The sequence below is a fragment of the Xenopus laevis genome, chromosome 3L, assembly GCF_017654675.1.
Source record: "Xenopus laevis strain J_2021 chromosome 3L, Xenopus_laevis_v10.1, whole genome shotgun sequence".
NCBI classification, from domain to species: domain Eukaryota; kingdom Metazoa; phylum Chordata; class Amphibia; order Anura; family Pipidae; genus Xenopus; species Xenopus laevis.
The window spans coordinates 41,204,421-41,224,633 of NC_054375.1; the positions used below are offsets into that span (position 1 = coordinate 41,204,421).

The 20,213-nt window shown below is 35.2% G+C and overlaps 1 protein-coding gene across 5 annotated transcripts in view; it reads right to left on the reverse strand.

Moving 5' to 3' along the window:
- LOC108710917 (teneurin-2) overlaps positions 1 to 20,213 on the reverse strand; it is a 1,136,107-nt gene that overhangs the window by 151,904 nt on the left and 963,990 nt on the right. For all 5 annotated transcript variants that reach the window (XM_041586173.1, XM_041586172.1, XM_041586171.1 and 2 more), the window contains 3 exons: positions 17,075 to 17,269; positions 13,008 to 13,208; positions 9,415 to 9,600 (listed from right to left, as the gene is read on the reverse strand). In XM_041586173.1, coding sequence (XP_041442107.1) covers positions 9,415 to 9,600; positions 13,008 to 13,208; positions 17,075 to 17,269 — 582 coding nt within the window. The remainder of the gene's footprint in view (positions 1 to 9,414; positions 9,601 to 13,007; positions 13,209 to 17,074; positions 17,270 to 20,213) is intronic.

Consider the following 20,213-nt stretch of genomic DNA (forward strand, 5'->3'; position numbering starts at 1 on the left):
TCATTATTTCGTATAGGTGGAGAGTTGACAGTGGGAGAAGGGTTGTTAGTAGGTTTGACAATGGCGAAGAGCTGAATTCACAGAGGAGAACAGACCGTAATAAGGGGCAGATTTATCAAGGGTCGAATTTCGAGGGGTTAAAACCCTCGAAATTCGACCATCTAATTGAAATCCTTCGAATATCGAATTCGAAGGATTTAGCGCTAAAATACCATTCGATCGATCGATTAAATCCTTAGAATCGAACCATTTTTACCGATCGATCAAAGCATTTTTATTCGATGCCAAAAACTTTAAAAAATGCACTGGAAGGTCCCCATAGGCAATATAGCAATTCGGTAGCTTTAATTTGGCGAAGTATTGAAATCGAAGGATTTTTAAAGAGACAGTACTTCGTCGAAGTCGTAGTATCCTATTCGATGGTCAAAGTATCCAATAAATTACTTCGAAAATCTAACTTTTTGGACTTCGAAAATTCACTCGAGCTTAGTAAATCTGCCCCTAAGTGTTCAGCTTGTTTTATAGATGGTAGACTTTAGAAGAAAAGCAGACATTCTATTTGCTAAAGGGGAAGAGATAATAGGAAAAGAGTGGGTGCTGTATTGCAGAGGAAAGTCAACACTAGGGAAGTAGACACTGATTTTAAGTCACTAGGTGGAGAAGAAGAAACTGAGTAGAATACTATTCTGATCAATTTAATGTGAGGGGGGCAAGATTTTTTTTATTTTTTTATTTCACTTTCACTTATAAAAATTTTTTCTTCATGTCCCACTTTATCTTTTTATATTTAATTGTTTTTATGGATTTTTTTTCTCTGTCCTTATTGGTATCAGCTTCTCTTCTACTGAACCCCATGCTCTTATATTTTCAAATTTGTATTCCTCCTGCTCCCACAATTGTCCTTCTCTTAAACTGCTTTAGCCATGTTCTTCTTATTACCTTTTATCATATATCCTTTTCCGGAGAACATTTTTCTTTTGTCATGTCTTTCATATTTCCAATATTTTTACTGTTGTCATTGGTCCCTTTCCCTTATATATGCTCCTTGCTTTTCACTTCTGGTGTACCAAGAACCCCCACTTATGTATTTTCATTCAATTTATCCCTCTGCTTATTTGGTACATGTCGTGTTAACATTATTGTAACTGGTGTAGTATAACTTATTGTTGTTTTGCGAGACTTGATAAGAATTTAAAATGTAAGAAAATGTGAAGGGACTATTATTTATGGTTTGAGTTATTTAGCTTTTAATTCAATCAATTTTGAATTTGCAATATCAGCCATCTGGTTGTTAGATTTAAGATTTTTAATATTTAAAATCTGGAAACAGTGAGTCAAAAACTGTAATAAACAAAAAATTGAGGCCAATTGAGACATTACTTAGAATAAGCCATCCTATAACATACTAAAAGTTAACGTAATGGTAAAGCACGTCTTTAATAGGACCCTTTATATCTTTGTCTCTTGAAATACCCTTCAGAAGAACAGAGTTATCATATTAAACATGTTAGAAATTCACTAGAAGTTTGTACAGCAAAATTGATAATGCACTATAGATTTGTTAATATGCAGGCCACTTAATGGAATAATGGAACTGAGATAAGCAAATGCTTGATGGAGGGGGACTGAGATATACTTTTGGATATTAGCTTATCAGTAGCAACCAATGGTAGGCAGCAGCAGTCTAGTAACACACATAAGGGCATTAGAAGAAGAGATATTAGAAGAAACGAGGTCTCATGCTGAGAAGTTGTAGATTTGTCTCTCTGAAGCAGCTGTACAATCAATTAATATAATGGATATTTTCAAGAAAATACTTTTTGATGTATTTTAAGCAAGTACAAAAATAAAGGGTAGTGGTAGTACTTCTCTTAATACAGTTGTGCTTCTAGGACCAAACTGTTTGCTGTTTTTGGGTCGGGAGGGCCTACCTTTACCTACCTGACGCAAACTCTAGGCAGATACGGAGCAGTTCTTTTATATTTTTGTATCAATAGTTGAGTTACAGAGGTAACAAATACTGGGGGTCATTCACAAAGTTCTCGCAGCACATATTTATTCACAAACGTTTGTATTGCCCATGCTTTTTCCTGAACGCTAATATATTGCACTGCTCTGCCCGCTTTTCCAGTCTTGTGAATACATTTTCGCAAATGAGACAGGTGTTTACGGCCCACTGATGCAAAGTGCACGAAAATAGCGTTGACAATAACTTAAATGCGCTATTTGCGAAAACGGTTTTGCAAATAATCTCTCCGCCGCCAAAGTTGTGACGTAATTCAAATGCGCATAAATATTCGCAATTTGCGATTTTTTGACATATTTAAAAAGCTCTTATAGACATTCGCATTGCGAAAAAAAAAAATCTCAATTCTGTTTGCCCACTCTTATTCAGCTTTATAAATATAACCATGCGCAGGGCAAATATATTCACTGTGCGAACCAATCTGCCTTGTGCAAAGTTTATAAATGAGCCCCACTATGTACTATTTGCATGTATGTACTAAACAAAAATAACTACCATTTAGCTATACGATTGCATGGAGAGTATTTTAGTAATAAGATACTATATACACTAAAACAATACAAAATAATACATTTAAGAATAAAACATACCAAGGTGGTAGTAATATCTGCTCTGCAATTATCATTATTTAAATCTAATCTAATTTAAGTACTAAATGTTACGGCCTTGCAAAGTTGTGTACAGTTACCTACAATTGCCAAGCAATGCAATGGAATCTGAGTAATTTATAGGGAATACAGACTTGATTTCTACTATGCTGGTATTTTTTATTTTAGAAACGACTAAGGTTTAATGTTCATCCCAGAATCCTTCAGTTAATGTTGCACTGCAAAATCTTGGAGACGAGGGTCTAATTATTTGTTCCTGTATATTTCAGGATTATTCCCTAATGTGTGGCCAGCGCGCCATAGAAACAGCACAGCTAAAATTGGTACAATACTCTGTTTATAAGTAGAATTGTTTATTTTTCTTGACTATTTTAGAAAAACACGTGAAATAATAGGAGGATATAGCTGACTGTACACAAAGACCTTTGCTTCACTGCACACATATTGTTGAGGTATTCTCTACAGGTTTCAAATCACACAGGATCCACTTAACTGGCCAAGGAAACTGGCCAAAATGTTTATGTTTTACCCAAAAAAGATTGGAATGTCAGATGCTCAAAGCTGTTTCTTGCTTATGATTTATTATGTAGTAGCCATATTACTCAATTCACATGTTACAATTAAATAAGTTAGGAATGGAGTTTTATAACTTACTATATATATATATATATATATATATATATATATATATATATATATATATATATATATTATATATATATATATATATATATATATATATATATAGTGAATAAGTACCCCCTCTTGTAAAATATAAGGATATTATACGTTACCGAGGAGTTTCATGACCATCAGAAATGACATCAGAACTCACCGTTTATAACTGATGACATCAGAACTCACCGTTTATAAGGATATAATTTACAAGATATTCATGGCTTTTGTGTATTATATATATATATATATATATATATATATATATATATATATATATATATATATATATATATATATATATATATATATATATATATATATAAATTATTTTTTCTGTTGACGGAACATATAAGAAATTAAGGCAATGTATATTTTAAACATTAGATTGTTTTGGCTTTCAAAACAACCTTAACGTTGCATCTGTTTATAATAAAGGAAAAGTAATCCCTCCAACTAAGGAATGTAAAATTGCCTAGATTGCTCAAACACTGCAAAAACGTACATTATTTTTGTCTCTCGTTTTCAAGATATTGCCGCGTTTAAACTGCTAATATAATGAATTTGAATCAACACTGCCACCTGCTGTTCATTTCGACCAATAGGCTATGGCCATCTGAAAATGAACTGGAAAAAGTCTTTGGATGTCGCTTTGCTTAGAAAATGAAGTTAGTAAACATAGAAGAGTCATGGACAGTTTTGAGCAGATTATTATTAATTAAAAGATATTTCTTTTCTCAGGAAATACATTTTCAGCTGACTGTAGCCAGTCATTAGGTGGCGATGTTGCTTTATAATCATGATTTTTGCATTTTATAGAATGCCTAAGAAAATCTGGCTGCAAGTGTATTTTGAGTGCTATGAATAACACACAAAACGAAATTCTCAAGGTGTTAATTAACATTCTCATGTAGCCCCCTACCTTAGGGTTTCTTTAGCAGTTTGTAGCCCGTGCAAATTGTTTAGCTGCTACTGAACAGCATTCAAATATTTTAGAGAATCCTGGTTCAGTCAGATTTGGTGCACTCGCAAACCCCTAAATGGCAACTGCCAATAGGCTGGTTTTGCTTCCAATAAGGATTAAATATCTCTTATTTGGGATCAAGTACAGGTATAGGATCCCTTATCCGGAAACCCGATATCCAGAAAGCTCTGAATTACGGAATGGCTGTCTTCCATAGACTCCATTTTATCCAAATAATCCAAATTTTTAAAAATGATTTCCTTTTTCTCTGTTATAATAAAACAGTAGTTTGTACTTGATCACAACTAAGATATAATGAATCCTTATTGGAAGCAAAACCAGCCTATTGGGTATATTTCATGTTTAAATGAATTTCTAGTAGACTTAAGGCATGAAGGCCCAAACTACGGAAAGATCCGTTCTCCGGAAAACCCCAGGTCCCGAGCATTCTGGATAACAGGTCCCATACCTGTACAAAGTTATATTGTATTATTACAGAGAAAAATCCAGTCATTGTTAATGATTTTGATTAGAATAGAGCCTATGGGAGATGGTCTTCCCATAGTTCGGATCTTTCTAGGTAATTGGTTTCCGGATAAAGGATCCCACTCCTGTATGCATATTCCATAAGATGAGAAAGTGAGACATTTATTCCATCTACACTTGTTAATCAAGCACCAAATCTATTTTGCCACTATACTGTGCATTTCTAGAAATAGTTATCCTAGCTTCCATTCTGCCTGACAATAGCATTTAGCTGTCTCTTCTGCATTCCTAGGAACTTTTCACACGGTACATCTTGTTCAAATACCTGACTCACACAGTGTGAAATAGACAAGGGATTCTGGGTATGTGCAAGCAAACGCGCACAGAAAGTTACTTGTAGGGCAAAGCGATTAATCTCGTCTTCCTGTATATATGACTTCAATTAAGATTGTTGATAAAATGTGAATTATGAAAAAGATACCTGAACATGATTATATTAATATTCCACATTGCAGATTTTTTATTTTAATGAAGTCTATAACCCTGCTGACGCTGGATTGATATAAAACGCCCAAAAGAATTGAAATCTGGAATGTAAGCATTTTGGTTGCTGCCCACAACGAAAGGCAAGTGACCTTCATAGACATATTTAATGGGAATTCTAAAGCAGAACTGAATCTTCATATCTATATATTATGCATCTCTGGAAGAAGCAGAGATACTGTATACAATTCTTCGTGTTGGTTTCTTTCATTTCACCAGCATTGTGAGCAGTCTATGAATTAATCATGTGACAAAGAAGTCCTTGATTTACGGAGGATATTCTGTTGAGAATTTAGCATACTGTGCATAAAACAATTTAACTCTTATTAGTAATGCGTCAGTGATGTCCTGGTCGAATGAAGATGTCCGTGAAGAAGCTTAATAATTTCCTCCTCCACTTACATCAGAGATCAAATACCATTGTGACGGTGTCAGTATCATAACCAACCAGTATAACCTAGCATTTGCACAGATACAGATGCCTACTAAAAGGGTAATGTATTCATTGCGAGCAATTACTGGTCTGGTTACATAGTTAAGTTGGGTTGAAAAAAGACCAAAGTCCATCAAGTTCAACCCCTCCAAATGAAACCAAGGGGCAGATTTATCAAGGGTCGCATTTCAAGGTTTAAAAAACCCTCGAATTCGACCCTCGAAGTAAAATCCTTCGAATTCGAATATCGAATTCAAGGATTTTAGCGCAAAAGCTTAGATCAAACAAAATCGAATAAAAATTGTTCGATCGGATGATGAAATCGTTGGCATCGAACGATTCGAATGATTTTAAGCGATCGATCTAATGATTTTTATTAGATCAAAAATAACTTAGAAAAGTGCTCTGGAAGGTCCCCATAGGCTAACATTGCACTTTGGTAGGTTTAAAGTGGCGAAGTATGAAGTCAACGTTTTTTTTTTTTAAAGAGACTAGTTCAATAGTTGAACAATTTTTACTTCAAAACTTTCGAATCATTCGATTCGATTGAATTCGACCAATTCAATGGTCGAAGTACCCCAAAAAATACTTTGAAATTCGAATATTTTTGCATTTGAATTATTCACTCAATCTTAGTAAATCTGCCCCCAAGTGTCCATACATACAAACACCCACACCAGCTCCTTCATACAGTCACTGAAACTATATATATAGCTATATAAACCAGTATCTATATTAATTGTAGATCTTAGTTTCAAAATAGCCTATGGTATTATATTGTCCAAGAAATCATCCAAGCCCCTCTTCAAAGCAGAATCCGCCATCACAACAACACCCGGCAGTGCATTCCCCAACCTCACTGACCTCACTGTGAAGAACCATTGACGCTGCTTCAAATTAAAGTTATTTTTCTCTAGTCTGAAGGGGTGGCCTCTGGTGGAAAAAAAGATCTCCAGCTACCTCTCTATAATGCCCTCTAATGTACTGATAAAGAGTAATCATGTACCCACTCAAGCACCTTTTTTGCAGAGAAAACAACCCCAACCTTGTCTACTCTCATAATTTTTTTTCCATCCCTCTAACCAGTTTAGTTGCACTTAGTCTCTGCACTCTCTCCAGCTCATTTATATCCCTCTTAAGGACTGGAGTCCAAAACTGCACTGCATACTCCAGGTGTGGCCTTACCAGGGACTTATAAAGAGGCAAAATTATGTTTTCATCCCTTGCGTTATGGCTACCTGCTACAATATGGATCTCAAATGACATTAAAGTACTGGCAGGCTTCCTTCATAATGTATTGTGTGCACATGTTCTGATTAACACATACCTGTACAAAAAACAACAGGGTTTGGTACCATTGTATTGATGCAACAACATTTGGTACAGCTGACAGACATCACAGTTGTCAGGAATAAGGTCACTGCATCCAATTCCAGTTTGATGCATATCTGAAGCGGAAGTTTTGCCTAGAATCTACTTGCCTTTTCACAAGCTCTCGTTAACATTCATACAGTATACATCATTCAGTAGCCCTGCACTTCACGCCGCGCCATTTATAGTCTTTTCTTTCCTCTTTGCAGCATTGAAAAAAGTTTTATCAGTCGTGCCAGTCCTATTATTTAGCCTCTCGATGTGCAGGCAATTCAAAATGAGAATATTGGCAAGAACAATGTTGCCATTTACAAGGCAAGCAGGAGCTGAGAAAAGACTGTGCTTCGTTGACTTTGGCATTTTACCAATGCACTGACAAGTAAAAAGATAAATGAGGAGGTGCGGGGAAGATAGTACAGTAAAAAAATATAAATAAAGGGCACTGATATAAAACCCCTTTATCTAGATAAGGAAACTCTAGAAAAGCTCACTCCAGGGGCTGTATCACTCTCTGCATAGTATATGAGTTGTGATCAGAGCCTAGAAGCAACAGATAACTTAAATTGTGAATATTTAATATAAGTTTCATCTTGCTCAAGTTCTGTGATGTTTATGAAATAATCAAGATACTATTCACTCTCCCCCTCTGAGCAACCTGTCTCATTCATTCTGGCTTCATGTAGTAGATGGAGTCAGTTTTTGATTGACAGTTAGGTGTAATACTTAACCTAGGAGCCCACTCTTTAAAAATGACTGGCTCTGATGGAAATCCTATTTCCCTGAATGTGTAGGGTGTATTCCAGAGCCTGTTGGTTATTTGAGTTTTACTGCTAACAAAGAAAGCCCCCCTAAAAGACATAGTAGACCTACCTGTCAATTAAAATCTGACCCAGACCTCAGCATAAAGAGTGACAGGTTGTGGAGAGTGAGATACTGAAGAGTAACTTGATTATTTCTTAAACTGTACAGAATGTTCAACTGATTGTACTTAGAAAGTGTCTTATTTCAGTGAGATGAAGCTTAAATTAAATTTTCATTTTTGCAATAGATCCCCTTTAAGGTGCACCAGCTTGCCCAAATCCCATATGCCAAATGATACGAGCCTGATAATTACATGATAACTAAACTCAATGGCTACTGATAGTAGCAGGTCTGCTTTATGTGAATGTCGTCTTGCTACCATTGAAAATTAACCCTTAATTAGTTAAAAATACTTTCAAACAACCTATAAAAAAAAAAGTATATGTGTGTGTGATTTCAACAAACCAAACTCTAGCACAAACCACCACTTTACTTATACATTACATTGCTGAACCAAGTAACTTAAGGTGCTCCATCTTGCCACATATGTGGCATTTAGGGGCCTATATAGGATTTCTTGTTCTTTTCGGCACAAGCAATCGTTAAGGAAATCCTGCATTTTTCAGCCCAAAACCCAGCAAGTTAGGAAACTCAAACAGGATTTTTTTTTAAGTTTTCTCATGCTAAAAAGCACCGGCAATCTTAACCGGCCCCTAGGTGGATTTGGCTGTCTTAAAGGATTCCAACAAACCAAATTTTTGAAAAAAGCACTGAGATATGTCATAATTAGTGATGGGCGAATAAATGCGCCTGGCACAAATTTGCGCAAATTTCGGCTGCTGAAAATTACGGTTTTCACGTTTTTTCCATGAAAACGTTCGAATTGCTAGATTTTTTAGTGAAACTGTCCAAAATGCTAGATATTTTTGTGAAAACATTCTAATTGCTCGATTTTTTTGTGAATATGTTCGAATCGCTCGATTTTAGTGTAAATGCTTGAATTGCTCGATTTTATCGTGAAAACGTTCGAATTGCACAAATTTTTAGTGAAAACTTTCAAATTGCACCATTTTTTCATGAAAACATTCAAATGTCATGACTTTCGTGAAAATTTTGAATTTCACAATTTTTCGTGAATTTTTCACCCATCACTAGTCATAATTTAAAATCACATTCTAAATTTTCTAGCATTCATGCATTTGATCAGTTCTACACTTGCAGTAATGAGAGTTGTCAAAAGTAATGCTCCATAAAGGTCTGCCTTATAAATGTTAATAAAACTTATGTATTGCATTGACAATTGCCCTCAGGAGATTATGAAGTGCAGATTTTTTTTTTCTACTGTTGTCCGGAATACCCTTATACAGCGTAATATGTTTTAGCAAATTCTGTGGTGTTGAAGTTTTGCAGGCACCCTTTATGGAACAGAGCATAATGACAATTTTGACAATATGTAGTATGAGAATAAAGCAATATGTGCCTCTTTCGATGCCAGTCGTTTGCCTACCAATGGTGCAGTGTTCCCCATTCCAGCCATCTTTGCATTCACATTTTCCATCTTTGCATGATCCATGTTCCGTGCAGCGAGGGTGGCAAACCCGTTGGTCACATGCCACCCCAGTCCACCCTTCCTCACAGCGGCACGCTCCACCAATGCAAACGCCGTGAGTGCCACAGTCCACAGAGCATACCTCTGTAACATGGAAAATATGAGTATTATAGAAATAGACAGACAGAGCAAAACAAAAATAAAATTATTTTATAACGTCCCAAATTAATAAACATTTTTTTTTTTTTTGAAAAAGCATAAACCTAATTGCATACAACCAATTTAAGGGAAATTTAAGATAATTTGTGATGTCCCTTTTATTTGGAATATTTTAGAAACAATCATGTACAATATATATATAAAAAAAAAGAAAAGGTTTAAGTAGAAAAGTATAAGAACATCTTAAAAATATAAATATAATATTAAGTTTAAAGAGTATTATATAAAAAGTGGGTGGAAGTGCAAAGGCTTGGGGTTATAAGCAGGCCAATAGTCTGATACTGATAACATTCGTCAGGTTAATTGTATCGTAGATGCCTTGATACATTTTGACTGTACACTAGTTTACCTAGGTTTATCAAGAACACCCTTGGGCAAGCAAGTCTTGCCAGCAAGTGTTTACAGAGAAGCACTTTTTGGTGTTTTTTTTCAAAATGATAATTGCTTGAGCTTGGTGGAAAAAACAAACATCCTATTTAATGAATATTGCCAGTGCAACACATAGGGGGAGATAGTGACTTTGCCACTATATATCCTATATTATCAGCTGAGTGGGAAAAGAACCAGAATATTTTGACAGTGGTGTTGATACAAGTGGTGATGCTCACAATGATAGTTCAACCAAGCTTTGCCACCAGATTCCATCGTGGACCTCTGTCGGGTCTTAAGGTGGCCATAGACGTGCAGACATAATCATATGAAAGTATGTACAATTTTCGGACCACCTATGGGCTAGCTTTACTGTTCTAGGGCCCTTGTGATAATGAAGTTTAACATCTGGTGCTCTTGTTACTGTATAACTTTGTGCGACTTCTGTTGAGCTATCAACTTTAAATAAAGACAGTAAATAAGCTTGTTTTGAATGCCTAATACAAGTGATCTTTTTTAAACCAAAAATTCTACGCTATTAGGTTTTTTTTTTTAATACAATATTTTTTAAACTGTTAAGGAATTAAGTTGACACAATATGGGGTATTGCCGGCAATGTTCTCCCCTATTGTACTTTTTGCTTCTTTCGGATTTTGCAGAAATTGTATTTTATGTAGTGACCAGAGAACAACTGAATAGTCTTAGTAAACAATGGCAGCCAACAGAAAATAAAATGCAGTGTTTACTCTGATCTATTTATTTACAATAGCGGTTTTCCAGAATTTGGTATAGGATATTGTGATAGTACTTAGCTCCAAGCTACAAATCCATTGTGTTATCTGAAAAGTGTATTAATTCACCGTTTTTTGTCTTTAGTACTTGTGATCAGACTAGATTTTCCATTGTGTGAATTTTATCACCAGACATCTTCAACATGTTGGAGAGGCTTTTCATGGGATTCTCTTACAGTGTTCTCCATGTACGGCTTTCTACTGATGCAATTTATGAGATAAATGGCCTGTGTGGTTTTATGATTGATAAAGTACCTGTGTTTGATTTTTATCTGTAAATCGTTTTTTTTTTTTACTTTTTTTTTTTTTAACAAAAGAATGAGCTGAGCATAAAGTACAGGGATATGTTCTTTAAAGGAAAAAATATGCCCTACTGGCAAATGGGGTTTATTTTGCTTATTTTTGAGTGCAAGTTAGATTAACTAACACACAATTGAAAGTGCCTTACTGATTGCGTCTGCTCCTTAATTAGATCACCATCTACTCCCAATTAAATTTAGTGTTTAGATTTTTTTTTAATTAAAAACGGATCACATTTCCAGACTTCAAATAAAAATATGCAAATAAATAAGCAAAATAAGACACATTAAGATAAGACGTCTTTTGTTGATATTATTCCCGTTCCAATTAAATGCTAACTTCATTATTTATCTTTGTAATATACTGCCTTTTGGAATAGCTGTTTAAATGGCCCTGACATAATTACATTAATTATTTGAGCACCCCTTTTATGCTGATATATTAGACAATGGACACATTTTTTTTTCCTGATTTACGACCTGTAACACTCCTCACATTATATTGGTTGATCCAAATATCCCTGTGGAATATATGCTATCCCTGGGACATTATTGCTTCCCTAAAGATATCATTTTTCTATTGGAGGGAACCAACAGAGATTACACTATTATTTATGACATTTGTAAGTAGAGAAACTGCTTCAATAGAGACTTAACCTTTGCCTTATGACGTGTACATGAAGCATAAATTATTGATCAATAAATTCCTACCTACTTATTTAACGTTTAGTGGTTGGACAAATGTTTGGGGATCTAACCTAATAACTCTTATCAAATTACGTTCATTTTCAGTTTTTTTGTGCAGTTTTATACTGCTAGGCTGGAATCAGATCAGCAGCTCTTGTTAAAGGCCAAGACTGTCAACGACCCTAATTGTCTATGTTCAAGTAGACCCTATGGGTGCGGACTATAGAATATTATACAGATATAAAACTGCAAATATCTTAGACACAACTAAAACAGAAAATGAATGTAAATGGCAAAAGAGCTCATAGAAGCATCAGTTCGATTTTTGAGCTTTAGTCTCAAGCCAGCCATATAATTAGATTTCAGTAAGCAGTTGAACCACTGTAGCTCTATGTAGTGAACCCTGGCATTTTGTTTCAATAGACTGGTATATTATCCCACCAAATGGAAGTCAGGTTACCCAGACAGGAGCAAATATTCCCACAAAAATATAAGGCGTTTTAGTTGCCATCTATCTCCCAGTACATTCCCTTTCATATAATAAACCCTAAGTTAAATTACTAAGGAATTGCAGAGCTGGAGTAAAAAGGTCATCCTTTCTATTTGCATTTTTTGGGAAACAGATTAAATAAAAAAAAAAAAAGCATTGCAGTTTTTTTAAATTAGAAATTTTAGTTGAAAATATGTGTATATCAAAACTTAACAAATATAGTAGCAATATATAATTTATAATGTCACATCTGACCTGAATAATAATCTCAAAATGATTTCGGATTGCTCCATATTTTTTGCAAATGTCATTTTACCACAAAGCACTAAATGTTCAATTTTCCAGGTTAGGTTTTAAGAGCTTTCCTTGCTTAAGAATAGAGAACAAAAACAAGGCATATTCATTTTGATTGACTTATTGGATTTCAGAGTGAGTTATTTTCAAACCGTTACCTAACTACTCACTTAAGCGCTGTAAATGATAAGCACTGAATTCGCTTTCGTACAGAACGTGTTGAAGTTTGTAACTAGTATTATGTTATAGAAACGCTATTATTAAACTGACATATAAAAACTAAATATGGATTCAATGAGATGGCAACACGGATAGCGTTTCCCAGTTTTCTAATGGCACAAGAGTGTTGTTGGTGAAGGGGCTGGTAGCAATTTGAAAACCAGTTAGAAATATTTTTCTTACCAACAGAGCAATCAGGACCCATCCAGTTAGGATCACAGCTACACAGACCTGTGTCAGTGAGGTACGTCCCATGTCCACTGCACTGATCTGGACATTGTGTTCTTGGAAGTTCACAATTCTGGCCACCCCAACCTGGACTGCAGAGGCATTCTCCATTCACACAAACCCCATGGTTAGAGCACGTTGGGTCCATACAGTCAACTAAAAGTGCAAAGGAAGAATAGGTCAATAACTATAACTTGCATGGCAACAAATATGATATAGTTCATGTAACTTACATTGTATTGAAATATATAATGCCTGTTAATGAGAAATGCTATAATTACATGCAGCAATCATGTTTGAGATCAGTATATCATAATGGAAAAAAGTTTCATAGAACTCTGGGGGGAGACCTGGGAACTCTTTGGGAAATAGCTATAGCATACTGCTTCTAAATCCCACCTCTCACTCAAGAAGCATTGAGCCTGGGACATATCTGCACCTTTGGCATGAGGAGCAGAACACAGAACTTGTGGGTGGGAGCAAGGCAACCCTGTCTTAATGACTAGCCATGGGGAACTGGACAAAAGACACCTACATACCTTCCTCTAATACCTGCATGACTACAACACCAGTTTGGAGCACAAGGAACTGCATACTTGGATTATAAACCATGGAGCACGGTGTAAAGTACATAAAAGTTGCACCTGCTTTTTTCACTATGTGCCCCGCTCATTCATGATAAATTGCCTCTCCAGACTTTTAGCAGTGTTACAGGCTACACCACCACCATTTTTAATCATATCAATTAGAAACTAGGGTCCTCATAATGATCACAGACCAGTTTTATAAATCAATATATTATCCTAGTTGCCTAGAAGGACTTTCTTTAACTGTATATTAATTTCAGTTTTTGTCCCCTTCTGTACAATTAATGTATTGTAAGAAATGTGCAGCACTTCACATACAACTAGCTCTCTATAAATAACAATGTGAACATATTGTTAGGTTAATAGCACCATGGTCAATAATGACAAGTTTTACATTTGTCCTGGGAAAGTGATTCTTATTACTGCAAATACCATGGGGCCTTTTAGCCAATCTCTAGCAATTATTTAGTTTAGCAGTCTCTATAGATCTTCTAAAAAGGAAGGGGGCAGAAAAAAGGAAAAGCTATAAAAGCACAACTCTACCCTACAGGCAAGGATAAAACCACACACAAGGAGGTCAAAGTATTCTCGCAACAATGCGCACTGTAGGCCCCTGATGAACCAAGAATTACATTTATGAAGTTAAATGCCATTGAAAAATGACTCTAGCGAGAACCTGGCGACTGCAACAGTACTAAGTTAACCTAATTTGTCAATTTCACTTACGTCCCTACCACAACACAGCGCAAAACCTGACAAATGTTCCATTTCATTTTCCTTTTGCAAATCTGTTAATAGAGCAACAGTGTTTATGCAGCAGAAAATATGGATCATATTGATTTCCGTGCCACTGCTATTTCAGGTAAATTGTTTGAACGACGTAGCTATGATGAATATCCAAACTAAAAAGCTAACTAAAATAAAAAATACTGCTGAATCAGACGTTCCAATTCCATTTTTGACTTTGATAAGGGCACATGAATGACACAGCTTCATTATTTTTTTTTTTTTTGGAGGACTAATCAATTAAATAAATTGCATCATTTTATAGTGACGGATAAAAATGTGTGCGCTTTTTAAGTTTAATATTTTTATTAACCAGTTTGGTTCTAAGTAATGTGGACAGGCTGAGTTCATCACTTCATCTGTTTTTTTTTTTGCTAAAGGACACTAGTGTCAAATAAAAGTGGTTGTTCAATGAATATAGATCATGTAATATCCCTAGTGATTGAGGTAACAATGTTGCATTTCATAGTCAAGAAGTTTTCTAGTGACTTTGCTTTTCCGAGGAACGTACCCCATGAGTTTACTCCATTGTAAATTCACAGGCACAGAATTTGTATAGTGTGATATCATCCTAAAGAGGTAAAATGCAACCTCCAACATGCTGCATGTCTTCGTCTATATTTTTGCTTTCACCATCTCAAAAGAGTTTTATTTCTGGTGTCAGTATCTCTTTAAGGTCTACGGTTAGTTTCCTATATGTATATTTATGTACAGTTCTCTTCTTTCAAACCAAATTTTATAAAAAAATATTCCTGTCTACCAAACTTTACTGTGTGTCCTTGTTATCCTTAGCATGTAAGCCTAATGGAGAGGAAAGCTCTATCTCTCTTTTATAGTTCATTGCATTTATGCCAATATATTTAAAAAAAAGAATTGGATTTAAAAATGTATGCATATGGTTTTTCATAGGTTTCATCCCTTTTTAGGATTTCTTTAAACAGTGTAAGAGGCATTGCTGGCAAAGCTGTGTTGCTATAGGACATTCCACAAATGGTTATTAGTGAAATAGATTGTCTGCAGGAACAGAAACGGCCTATCATTTCAATCTATTATCATCTGAAGAAGATTTGGCAGAAAAGTGCTAGTGTATTTTAGATTACTGATGCCGACGTTCACAGTTTTCCTCCATTCGTTGGTGTGTAATGTATTCAAATGTTCCACTAAACATAAGGGGATTTTCCCATTTACCACATGTTTCACTGTTAAACGCAGCCCATCTTTCAGTCTTCAAACCTCATATTCTATCATTAGCGCATTCTGTGAAATGCTCTTTTCCTGATGTTTGCAATAAATGTCGTTATCTTCCATAGAGTTGTGTGTGAATTTCATATTTACTGTAAAATACTTTTGCAGAGTTCAAGCTTAGCAGCAGCTTCTTTCAGGGAGATATTGGGTTAGAAAAAACATACAATGCTATCATTGAAAACTTGGGTTTTGGACACATTTTTGCAGCATTATTTTTGTAGAATTCCCAGTATTGTCAAACAATGGATTCAGTAAAATTTGGGCATCGGCAATTTGTTTGCTATGTTTTCCTGTTAAGAGTATTTATTCATCAAGCTAAAATAAATTCACTAAGGGACATGGCTGACCAGCCTGCTTCATCTGGTTATCTGTGAAATAATCTATACACAGACAATTTTTTAAAGAAAATGTGCAGAATTTGGGAGTTTTCTTTATACTTTTATTTCTGTGTCTAAGATAGAGTCAAGTAATTGAGGGACAAAAGGGGAAAATTGTCAAGGAATATGCTTTTTATTATAACATTATCTAGTTCTGCTGTTTCAACTGGTCCTGGGGAAAGTCCACTGTAGTTATCTATTTGAAGTGTCTTGTTGTCCAGGTGTCCTCCATGTGATCTAATTATTTGCTTGGAATATTGACTTTTGATGAAAGACTAATTCAGAAAGCTCAATTTTTTTGTTGAGATAAAATAACAAAATCAAAGCATTTTGTATTGACCCAAACTTTTTTTCGTTCCCTGTTATAGCACAGATTGTTTAAGTTTCTTTTAGACTCAGGGGCAGATTTATCCAGGGTCGAAGTGAATTCAAGGGAATTTTCGAAGTAAAAAAATTCAAAATTCAAAGTAATTTTTTTGGATACTTCAACCATCGAATAGGATACTATGACTTAGAATTTACTTCGACTTTGATTCAAAGTAAAAATCGTTCGAATATTCGACCATTCGATAATCAAAGTACTGTCTTTTTAAAAAAACTTCAACTTCAATACTTCACTACATTAAACCTGCCGAAGTGCTATGTTAGCCTATGGGGACCTTCTACAACCATTTTCTAAGTCTTTAGAGGTCAAAGGAAAATCCTTCGATCGATCGCTAAAATCGTTTGATTTTTATTCGACCGCAGGATTGCCAAATTTGTTGAAAAAATTTCGATATCTACGTTTTTTAATTCGATGGTCGAATTTTGAAGTTTTTTTGCACTTCGAAATTCGTCCCTTGATAAATCTGCCCCTTAGTATTCACATAGTTTTTTAAATAGTTTTTAATTGCATTTACAAAGGTCTTAACATCATTATCTAGAATCATTTTCTTTCTACATGTTTATTGTGTATCCCTTCACAAAAATCCAAAATAAAAAAGACTTTCTAAGTATATAACAAATGAGCAATGGACATAAAATATACCTTCATCACAGTTGTCTCCTTTGAATCCAACAGCACATATACAATTCCCCTCTATGCAAGAACCATGGCCACCGCATGAAGGGTCAATGCACTGACTGTTAGGGATGTCACATTCAGCTCCCTTCCATCCACTGTAGCATATACAGGTACCTTTGGAATATTGTCCATTGCCACTGCACAAAACTGGACAAGCAGCTGAAAAATAAAAACCGCCATTGTAAATATCAGTTGCCTACATGCACATATTGTATACATAAACTTTGCAGTGAAAGTTAATCAGCAAATACACCTGGGGTTTTAGAAAAGCAACATATTGATTCATCTTACTGATCTGTGACCTCTTTAAAAAGTATAATAAATCTGTGTAATATAAAATTCAAATTAATATCGTCATTTCTGCTTTGGCTACAAACTGAACAGATGCTATAAACTGAATTTTTTTAAATATGCTACATATATAACACAAAACTTAAATCTGTTCATACATTGTTTATTCATAGGTATAAACAAAATTACATTTAATATGAATACCCTGCAGCTCAAAGGGGGTGTTCTTTAGGCCAAAAAATGGTGTAAATAGTATTGCCAATTAAATTTCATATTTGTTAGGCTCAATTGATGCTGAATTAATGGTATCACAGTCATAAAAATATTCCCTTATCCAACGAATTTGAGTATTTGCAAAGGTGTGTATTTTGTTTTTATGCCAAATGCTGTGAAAATTTGTGTAAAATGCTCTATAAAAAGCAGCACTCAGAACTAGTTTTTATTTCAAAAATTTAGATCTGCATACACAGTTACATAAAATCATTACACAACGTATCTGTGTTTTTTTTTACACAGTTACAAATATGGACCAATAATCATTGTACAGCTACTTATTGGTTGCTTTTGACAGTACACAAAGTAGGACTGGCCTGGGCTGAATCTGGGCAGGGGGCAGAGTTGTAACGCAATGGGGGTGGGGTTGTGACACTGCAGGGGCGGTTGGTTGATCACAGTGTCGATCATAAGGGTTTGGAAAACCGGGCAGGCAGTTTTGAACCGGGCAGCCCTTCAAAAAAACGGGCTGTCTGGGTCAAAACCGGACTGGTGGCCATTTAAGGATTGATAGACTGGGAATAATCTTTGGACTTGTTGTTACATTACTACCCAAATGAAATGGCAATGGAGGCAACTTCTCCCTGTTTTAACTTTTCTCAGCCATTTCCCACATGTGTTTGTCCACAAATGTTCTCTAAAACTTTGGCTTTTTCTCCAATACAAAAGGGGTGTCGTGTGGAGACTCCTTAACTGGGTAGTCATGACCTTTGGAGAAAGCAAATTCCATACCTCAGCTTGTATGTAATAAAGTATAAGCGCCCATTGACTTTAATGCACGTCAAAATTCACGTTTCAAATTATGGAAGAAATTCTCCCCTCACTTGGGGGCAGATTTATCAAGGGTCGAAGTAGAAAAAACTTTGACATTCGACCATCGAATAGAATCCTCCGACATTCGAATTCGGAGGATTTTATACATCGAACGATCGTATTCTGATAGTAGTATGATCGTACGACTGTATTCCGATCGTAGTACGATCGCACTATCGTATGATCGTACTCCGAATCAAACGATTCAAACTATTTTATCGTACAATTGTACGATTTTGACAAAAAATCCTTTGACTTTAAAAAACACAGTTGGTCCCCCATAGGCTAAACAGCAATTCGGCAGGTTTAAGTTGGGGAAGTATTGAAGTCGAAGTTTTTTTAAAGAGACAGTACTTTGATTATCGAATGGTCAAATAGTCGAACGATTTTTACTTCAAATCGAAGTCAAAGTAAATTCGAAGTCGTAGTATTCTATTCGATGGTCAAAGTATCCAAAAAAATTACTTTGAATTTCGAATTTTTTACTTCGAAAATTCCCTCGAATTCACTTCGACCCTTGATAAATCTGCCCCTAGGGGTCATTACTCAAAGACCCTCTCCAGGTTAAGAATAGTAGCTTATTATAGAGTGCAATCTTCTCTAATCAATTTTGGTTTGGCGTTGAGAGCTGAAGGGTGTTGGTGTTGAGAGTTAAAGGGAGTGAGTACCCCTGTGGATAAGGGGGTGCTAAATACCATACTATAGCTTGCTCTGATGCTAGATAAAATGAGTTCAGTTGCTGTCAGCCACACGTTAGAATTAAGCAATGGCATTCACATTATTTCACAAAAGAACCCCTGATGGGTTATATTATTCTGATGAAAGGAAGAGATTAATCCAAGATTTTCAAAAGGACAAAAAAACTCATCAGGTGTGTCAGATCTCTGACATTCAAAATCCATGAGAGGAAAACCACACACGCTGACTTAAGCACTAAAGTATGGATGCCTTAATTAATCCGGAGTGAATTTAATTGCTTCAGTTAAGTGGAAATCGGGTTAAAAATGATGCAGCGCATGCTGAGGTGTGTTAAAAAACATGACATATGAGTTGGAGCAATCGATAAATTAAAAGTGCACAGATGTTTTAATTAAACCCAGGGAAGTTAACCAAGATCACTCGAGACTTTTAAGCCTATGATTAATTCAATTAATTTAAAATACCTGTAGAGAGAGAGAGAGAGAGAGAGAGAGAGGAAGCCTCTGTTTTGTGAGTTATAAAAGTTTTAGTAGATAAGTATATAAGCTCTTTGACAAACACACACGTGAAATCCAACTTGAAAACATAATTAAAGTTTATGCAGGAAATTATTATTAACTAAAAACAACATGCTAAATTTTTAATCTATGGAACTATTTAGTAACACAATTGTATGATAAACTAAATATGTTAGAATTGACACTGTTTGCATCTTACATTAGATACTGCTACTTGAACAGGTCAAAATAGTCCCTAAAACATATTAAAGTGGTCCGGCTTTGGGGTATGATACATCTCTAAAAATTCGAGTTACCCCCTAAAAACCTCGACCAGAAAAAAAATCAAAAGTTTAACAAATGGGCCACTAAGTTAATCATTCAATAGATCAAGGCACATAATAGTAGCATACTCATACTATTTTATGTTTATATAGGCTCCCAACTATGCAGATGCAGATTATCAACCTAATATATTTCAATTTGTCAATAACTGTGGATTTCTTTGGGGTACATTATGCACTATGCAC